The 8,863-nt window shown below is 58.8% G+C and overlaps 1 protein-coding gene across 1 annotated transcript in view; it reads right to left on the reverse strand.

Annotated features, from left to right (window-relative positions):
• Positions 1-8,087, reverse strand: part of RAMP1 (receptor activity modifying protein 1) — a 42,764-nt gene extending 34,677 nt beyond the window's left edge. Inside the window, exon 1 of the mRNA XM_025888916.2 lies at positions 7,963-8,087. Within this exon, the coding sequence (XP_025744701.1) occupies positions 7,963-8,014 (52 nt within the window). The 5' untranslated portion in view covers positions 8,015-8,087. The remainder of the gene's footprint in view (positions 1-7,962) is intronic.
• Positions 8,088-8,863: the final 776 nt, after the last annotated feature.

Below are 8,863 nucleotides of genomic sequence, written 5' to 3' on the forward strand. Positions count from 1 at the left end.
TCCAGAGGCGGGAGGCCCATGCGATGGATGGCCAGCAGCCAGCCGACACTGAGGCCCAGTGACGTGCGGGTCCCCCAGGGCCGCGGGGGTAGGACCCCCCACCCCCACAGGGAGGACCACTCCTGCAAAGGAGCTGCGGTGCGAGGTCGAGCCGAGACCAGCCTGCTGAGCCGCCCACGGGGCCCTCGGAGTCCTCAGGCCCATCGCCCTCGCTAACGTCCCGGGCGTCCTGCAGGGACGTGTGACGCCGCCGGAGCAGGGCAAAGGATTTTCATGATCGTATAAACTAATTTTCACAGCTCACCAGGTAATATTTGGAACAGGTTTGGTACTACACTGGGCAGCGGCACAGGCATAGGATTTACGAGAAGACCCGAGCGCAGGGGACTCACCGACGGGTCGGGACCAGGACTGCCTGAGGAGGGAAAAGAGGAAGAGCCGTCTCAGGCCCACGGGCCCTTTCACTTCCCATCCACACAGCGGCTCGCTCCAACGAAGGCTTCATCAAGCAGATCCGCTGCCTGTGACCCTCCTGGCAGACCCCTGCTGTGGCCCAGAGACCCTGCTTCCCCTCTCCCCTCCCCCCACCGAAGTGCCTGCTCTGTGCTGCATGTGGGGGCACCTGTTAACATGTCCCCCAAATCCGTGAGAAAACGGGGCAATCAGGCCAAAAAACTAAGTGGCGCAGAATGACATCCGCAGGCTGGCAGTGGAGTCCGGCCATGTGTGACTCAGAAGTGAGAAACCACACCGTCACCCCTGACAAAGTCAAATTCCACTCGCAAAGCACGGAATGGCACTGCACACCTGTTGGGATGGCCACCGTCAGGACCCGGACAAGAGCGAGCGGCGGGGAGGGTGTGCAGAACCCCTGGGCGTCGCTGGTGGGAACACAGTCATGGCGGGAAACAGTGAACCCAGAGCTACCCTGGGGCCCAGCAGTTCCCCAGTTCTAGGCTGGGGCGTCTGCAACAGGTACGTGCACATCTGTGCTCCCCGCAGCGTTAGTCACCGCGGCGAGGAGGGTGAGCGACCCGGATGGCCGGCAACACCTGGACGGATGAACGAAACGGGGTCCATCCACAGCCCGAAACGGCAATCTAGCCTTAAAAAGTAAGGACCCCCATCACGTGCTGCACGTGGACGAATCTCGAAGATACCACGCCGTGTGAAATGAGCCAGTCCCAAAAACGCACACCCCGCCGGATTCTGCTCACCGGAGTCGCCTTCACGGACGGAAAGCAGGATGGTGGGAGCTGCGGCTGGGGGCGATCGTGCTCCCGAAGGGCGAGCGTCTAATGGGCCCAGTTACAGGCTGGGGAGATGGGAAAGTTCTGGAGACGGTGGTGGGGCGGGGTGCACAGCAATGTGCCCCAGATCTTCCAGTGGCTGGGATGGTAAAATTTATGTTATGTGTATTTTACCACAATTAAAAATACAACAGTAAAATGGAAGGAGCGAGGAGGGGGCTGCCGGAAGACGGGGCGTGCGGGGCTGGGTGCGCGAGCGGCCCACGGTCTCTGCGGGCCCAGCGACCACGGAGCTTCCCCGCGTCACCAGCGTGCAGGGCTTTCCCCCAGCTCTCCGCTGCTGACGGGGCTGGGTGACTGAAGTAAGCAAGGACACCTAAGTAACAACAGTTTACCATGAAGACTAAAATCGACACACAAGACCTCAGGCTCCTCCCCCGGGCTCCTGGGCCATTTACAAAGGAAAATTTTGTAAGGCCAGGAAGGAACCCTAACCCACACAGGGGTGGTCTGCAACCCGCTCCCTGACCTCAGCGCAGTAAAAGCAGCATTACTGGGGGAGAAACCAAAGAGCCTGAGCTGTTGGGATTTCTGAAAACTTGCTTCCAAATAATTCATACGTTAAGGAGGAAATTAAAACCACAAACACAGAAACTCTAGAAAATATTACCAGTGGCCAGAAGACAGAAAGTCGGGGGAGGCAGCCCAGAGGCCAAGCAGAGGAGATACTGGACTAGTTTCACTGTTAAGCAGGAAGAAGGAAAGCAAACAAATTTGGCATTGAAGGAGAAAGATCTGGTTCTTTGGGGTGGGGCTGGGGACGCATAACAGATATGCCGCTGTCCCCCTCCGTCAAGGAACAACATGAAGCTATCCGCCCACGGAGGCCGGCTGAGAAGGGCCAACGTCCACGGATGACAGTTACAACAATAAGATAATTATCTCTATAATTATGTGTTGGATAAAAGGGACAAGTTCACAGAAAAGGGGAAACAACCTCGCTGCTATAAGAAATAGGAAACCCAGGGAAGACCCTCTACTATGATGGCGGCCAGAAAGGGTCCGACCCAGCCCGTCCTGCAGGTGGAAACAAGGACCCAACGTGGAGCCCAATGTGGAACCCAAGGTGGGGCTTGAACTCACGACCCTGAGATCAAGACCTGAGCTGAGATCAAGAGTCGGACGCTCAAGCGACGGAGCCACCCAGGTGCCCCGAAAGCATCCCATCTGTAGTAACTGCTAGGATTCTGCAGGGGAAATGGGGTCCTGCCGGAGGGTGGAGGCGCTGACTGCCGCTTCTTAACCAGGCGGTCCTGGTATTAATCCTCCCCATCGGTCCAGAAGTCAGGGCAGCCACCACTCAAATCGCGACAGGTCCTTAGCCAGACAGGCAGCGATGCAGACGTAGCAGCTGAACCAGAAACCTGTGTATTTAACACCAGGGCACACAGAGGAAGTCTGCGGGGGGCCTGGCGCTCCGGCCAGGTCGCATTCGCATTGCTGCCCCCTCCCACAGAGCACCCCCACCCGGTCTCCCTCCCCTCCCCACCAGCCCAAAGACGCGGCCCCTGTCGAAGTGCCCGGTGGTGTGCAGCAGCCACATCTCTGTCTGTGTGTCTGTGGCTTGGCTTCTGGCCCCCAGCCTGCCCCCCAGCTTCATCCCTTCTGTCTGTGGCTTCTCACACCTTCCCGCATCTGAGGCTCCCCCAGACGCCTCCCCCGGCCATACCTCTCTGCTGTGCCCCACACTCACGTGGACACCTGCCTGACTGCCCTTGTCCCTGGGTGTCCAAGGGGGCGTCCAACCCAACGTGGCTGCTGTGGTGGGGGCTGCCAATTTTAGCAAATAAAACCCGGGGTCGCCCAGTTCAGTTTGAGTGTCAAACAATTTTGTAACTATTGCACACGACACACTCATATCCAAACAATTTGTCGTTTATCCGACATTTGAATTTAACCGGGGGCCGCGTGTTTTCCTTGGCAGCCCAGCTGTGCAGCTCCAGCTCCTCACCCTCCACCCCTGCGAGGCACCTGGCTGCTCTGGATGCCTCCCTGCTTCCTTGCGGCCGACCCCCGAACCCATAGCGAGTCCCTCACTGGCAGCTTGGGGACTCTCTGGGGCCCCTCACTCCTGCCATCTCAAGCCCCCGTCCTCAGCCCCATCCCACCAGAGCTCCCCGGTCCCCTGCCTCCGACCCGAGGCTATGCAGTGGCCCAGGGCTCCTTTAAACCACGTCTGACACGATTCAGGCTTGCCCACTGCCCAGGGATGAAATCTACACGTCTTGCCTTGGCCCATAGGATCGGGTCCTCCTTCAACACCAGCCTTGCTCAAAGCCCTCTTCTCTGCAAGCTTCAGCCATAAAAGGCTTCCAGAAAATTCCAAGACTCAGGGCCTTTGTATAACCATCCTGGGGATCTGAGGTGCTCTTTCCAAAGTGCTTGGGGCTCGGGATAAGGGCCCCCACCTCTACCTCCACTCCCATGGGCTCATTTCCTTTTGTGCAAAGAGCACTCTCTATAGACGTCCTTTACAGGGAAGGCTTCTCAGCCTCGGTCCCATGGACATTCGTGCTGGGCCATCCTCGCGGGGCTGAGGGGCTGTCCCAGACTGAAGAGGGCAGCCTCCAGCAGTGCGCTGCTGACCAACCTCCCTGGTATCTCCCTACTAGAACCCCCTCCCAGTCATGACACTACATGACCCACTTGTGCTTTAGGGCAGACAGAAGTTTCCAGGAGAAATCGTTTAGTGCTTTCCCCAAAGCTCCCTGATCTGTCCATCCACACAGCCAGCAGCCATCTTTCTTCTCACAAACAGACCCACAGAATCTCCTAGAGGCAATCAACATGCAGAGAGAAAGCCAACCTTGGGTGTTCATGTCACCAGGTTTCTAAGTGATTATGCTTTCTAGACTGCTTCCCCCCCCACATGGGGTTCTGCTTTGTGATACATGAACGGCTTTTATTCCTGTTGATAACTGGCCAGAGTACGTGACAATATGGCAGAGTCATCAGTATCCAATTGCTTGGGTCAGCTGCTGCCTTTTGCCGTCCCGGGCACGTGTGGCTCAGGAGACTCCTTCCCGGTGGGCCTTGAGGGCCTGGGGTGCAGAGCCCCGGAGAGCATGGGTGGGTGCTGCCCAGGTCCGCAGCACTGCAGCTCCTGTGAGTGACCCAGTGGGAGGAAGGTCGCCCCCCCCCGCCCCCCGCCCAGGGATGGAGGGTGGGGGCCGCCAGGGAAGGCTTCCCGAGGGAGGCAGTCACCTGGGAGGGGCGGAGAGAGAGCAGCCCAGCAGGGCAGTGAGCAGAGGGCAGAGTGGAAGTGAGGGCCAGAGGCGGGCTGGCTTCTGCTCTCTGGTCCCGGGACGGGACGCACTGTGGGATCTGCCCACGGCAGGCAGGGAGTCACGGGAAGGCGAAAGAAAGGACACGGTGTGAGGCCTAGTGAGGAACAAAGGCAGGCAGGCCTGGCTGGGCGGCTCAGGCCCCCGGGCCCCCATCCCCCGCCGAGTCCTGGCCCGCGTGCCTCTGCGGACGCTGCCCCGGCGGGGCCGCTCACAACCTGCGCTTCCAGGGATGACGGGAGTCAGGTCCTTCCACGGCAAAGAAAATACGAAGATAAAACAATCTTAGGGGAAAGAATCTTCCGCGGACAACAGTAACTTAATTATGTGAAAACGAACGAGGCCCTGTTGCTGCGTGTTGACATAACCCTCCTCACTAGGAACAAGGGAGTTCTCCAGAACCCGCGCTCGGCCCGAGGTCACCCCGGCAGGGAGGGCGGGGGGCGGGGGGGTGAGGCCAGCCCCCTGCGTGTGCGGACAGAGCCCAGTCCGCACCATCTCTGTCTCTCCGTGGGCCGGGGCGCGGGGCCTGGGGCGGCTGAAGCCACGGCGGCCTCCTCCGCACCCCTGCTCGCTCCTCTCAGCTACACTGTCCGTCCGTCCATCCGTCCGTCCGGAGGGCTTCCCGGAGTCCCGCTGGAGAAGAGGCTCGTGGGCAGGTTTCCAAGCCCCCGGTGTGCCTGCCGCCCACTGTCCTGCAAACGCGGTGGGGTCAGAGGGTGGAAACACCCCACAGGCTCCATCTGACAGGCTCCAAAGGTGTCGGGAGAGCTCTGTCTGTCTGTCGTGGGCCCCCCGCCCCCGGCTCACAGGGTGGGATGTGGCGGCCGGTACTCAGATCCAGCCGAGAGGAGAGAGACGGGCTTCCCCTCTGCTCCGGCAACAGACAGACGGTTTAGCCCTGGGGTCCCCCGCCCCCCCTGAGGCCTGCCAGGGGACAGGCCTGGGTTGGGGCCGGTGGGGAGGAGAGCCCCACGCTGCGGGGGGCGGCAGGGGGGGCGCCGGGAAGGATGGGCTCGGCCCCCACCGGTGGGGGGCGCAGGCAGCCAAACCGGGGGGTTCTACCCTGGGGGGGCCCCGCATTTTCACTGGAATTCACACCACAAGCGGCGACCTCATCACACACTCTGCCAAACCCAAATTTTAACGAAATAGAAGCTGTGGAATTGGTTCATTCTGGGAGAAAAAAAATCAGGAGGAACAGAAATAGCTCTTTGCCTTAAGGAAGGGTTCCACCTGAAACATTTCCGGGGCGCGTCGCTCGCGACCACTTCCAGTGTGGACCCAAGCGTCACTCAACAGCTCTGGCCCGGGACCCACCATACCCGAACTGACCGGCCAGCGCCAAGAGACAGGAGACAAAAAGCCAGAAATGTCTCCGTGCGGTTAAACACACGAGGAGAGTAAACGAACACACTGAGGTGATTTCGCAAATAAGAAGCCTGCAGCTTTGGATTCCAGGGTGAGAACTGCCTCCGGATTTAAACCAGCAAGACGATCTGAAGTCACGTACATTGCATTGCCTGGGACATCGCCGTCGGTCCCAAACAGTTACACTTGCACTGATACAGAATCCCGTATTTCAATAAACACAGCGGCCTTGTAAGAGTGTCCTCAACGGCCCCAGCACGCCCGGCTCAGAGAACAGAGTCGGCCAGCGCTCCTGAGTGGAGCTGGGCGCCCTACAGAGTCCACGACAGACACGGCCCTCACAGCATAACCCTGGGTCCTCTGGAAACGTCCTTCTCTGCTGACTGGTGAAAAACTTTTCCAGTGGCTATATACAAAATTTAAGATGCATGTGGTCCTATCACAGTCTTCTGTAAACAGAAGAGTACGCACAAAGCTCAGGTTTACAATAGCTTGACTGTAAAACTGTTACAGAGAAGTTCTTGAGCCTATGGACTAGCATACTTAAAAAAGAAAGAAAGAAAGAAATTCCACATCGCTATTTTGGGTAGCAAAATCTGCATCGCCAAGGAGATCTGGCTCCTGCTACAACTTGGGAGGAAGTACTGTGTGCTCCATGATTCTACTAATTTCTGCTGGCCTCCATGACATTAATTTACTGATAACCTCACAGAGTTGTGTTTATTTGGAAAAATAAAGATATAACATTAGCCAGGCCGCTCAGACTAATGTTAAAATTATAGGACTCTGGACTTGCACAAGAATGTGTGTTATTTTCCTGGTAAACAAGGAAGGTCTTTATAGGCACTCATGACATAGTGTTTATTTATACAGGCTTTAGAAGGTGCAGCTTCTGGAATCCAGGAAAGAGCATTTATTTAGTCAGTTAGGTTTAAAAAAAAAAAAAAAAAAGACAACCTAGCTCGCTGTCCTGTTAGCAGAGAAATGCTCATTTCTTAGATTACAACAGTAAATTCCATGTCAAACCAAAGGGATCCTAACACAAAAGGATAGAATGCTATTGTAAGAGTTTGCTTTACACATAAATTCAGCCAAAACACTTTAAGGGGCAAGATCAGTCTTCAGATCACCTTATGGCAAGCAGACGCTAAGGGTTTTATGCAGAGGGGCTCCTTGATCACGTTACGGCAAGCAAAGACGCTAAGGGGTTTAAGCAGAGGGACTCTTTGGCCAGGTTGCCACCGCGGGGCTCCTGGGCTGTCCTGAGCCCCTCTCCTCCAGGTGTCCCTGGCCATCTCCACTGACAAGCCACACGCCCCCAACCCCTTCACTGTACTGACACTCAGCGGGCACGCGTGCTGCAGGTGTTTCTGACCCACATCACCTGTTCTGGGGAAAGCCCACCAAGTACCAGCGGTAGCTGCAGGTTGCAGTTTCTTAGCATTGCGACAGGAAAGCCCTGAGGACAATTTCAGGGTAAATTATGCTAAGTCTGGTGCACGTTCCTGTTGCCCCTGGGTTTCAGTTTTATAATCTCTCTCGAAACAGAAAGCTGAGTATATTCTGCCTCCTAAGAGGCCCTCTTTGAATTTCTATTAGCCAGAGGGCCAAGGTCACAAGCGAACAAAAAAGCTGTGGAAACGTCCGCGAGGGAGAAGGCTAGTCTCATTTTTGCAAAGGACATCCTAGGGAGGTTTGTTTGCAAATCAGCAACTGCTGTATGCGCCAGTCAGCTTCTCAGCTTTAACTAATTTCTAGATCAGTGGGCCGTGGATCTGAGACCCAGTGCTAAGTCGGCCAGGTGCCCGCTACCCGCGAGCGCCCAAGGACGCCTGCAGGGGCGGCTGCCGCAGCGCGGGCCAGAGCGCACAGGTGCGGGGAAGCGCGTTCCCGGGCATGCGCCGGAAAGCTGCCAGTGTCTCTGCGAACTCCCAGGCCCCCTGGCTCCCCACCCCCCCAACCGCCCCTCTCCCCCGAGGGACCCCGGCCCTACTCACCTAGGAGCAGCCAGAGGCCGCGCCGCGGGAGGCCGCGCAGGCTCGGGGCCATGGCGCACCGCCGAGCCGGGCCGCCCGCAAGGACTGAGAGCGGGCGCGGCGCGGGGGGCGGGAGCGGGCGCGGCGGGAAGCGGCGGCGCGCGCCTGGCCCTGCCCACCGCGGCTCCGGGGGGTGGGGGTGGGGTGGGGGTGGAGGGGGGGAGGCAGGTCCCCGGGACCGGGCTGGGCGGCTCCGCAGGAGGACGGCTGGCGGGCCGGCACGTGCCGGCCGGGCACGGGGAGGAGGCCGGACGCGGGAGGCGAGGCGACCCCCCGGCGAGCAGCGCGCACGGCGAGGAGCGAGCTCGGGGCCGTCCGGACCCTCCCTGGGGGGCGGGCACTGAGGCTTCCAGGGAGGCCCCGCGCCGCGCCCGCCGCAAGGGCTGCTCCCGAAATGTTTGCCCAGCAGGCGGGGGTTTAAGCCAGGGAGGGTCTCCCAGCCAGGGCACCTCAGTCTCAACCGGAGCACCATCCTCTCTTCCTCTCCCTAGGTTCCGGGCCACTCCTGCCCCGGGGGGGTCTGTCTGTGAAAGGCTAAGACCACATCTCTCTCTCCCCCAAGGTGCGGGCACTGGAGCAGCCGTGGGGACAAAACCAGCCCCGGAGCTTGGGGAGGCTCTTATTAATCAGAAAAGGACACACAAGGAGGAACTGGAATAAATGCTGAGACCTACACGGGATGAGCAACGGTGTGGGCGCCGGGGAGGGGCACGTCAGGTGCGCCCAAAGGCCCTGGGGCCGGAGTGAACAGGGGTCTCGGGAGGCCTGAAAGGTGGCCTCCCGGTGAACTGCTGCCTCAGATGGGTGATGAGAGGCAGAGGAGGCTGGAGAACCTCCGACGGTGTTCATCAGACTCCGAACG

The sequence above is a fragment of the Callorhinus ursinus genome, unplaced genomic scaffold, assembly GCF_003265705.2.
Source record: "Callorhinus ursinus isolate GAN/ISIS: 27379988/994484 unplaced genomic scaffold, GSC_fseal_2.0 scaffold2, whole genome shotgun sequence".
NCBI classification, from domain to species: Eukaryota; Metazoa; Chordata; class Mammalia; order Carnivora; family Otariidae; genus Callorhinus; species Callorhinus ursinus.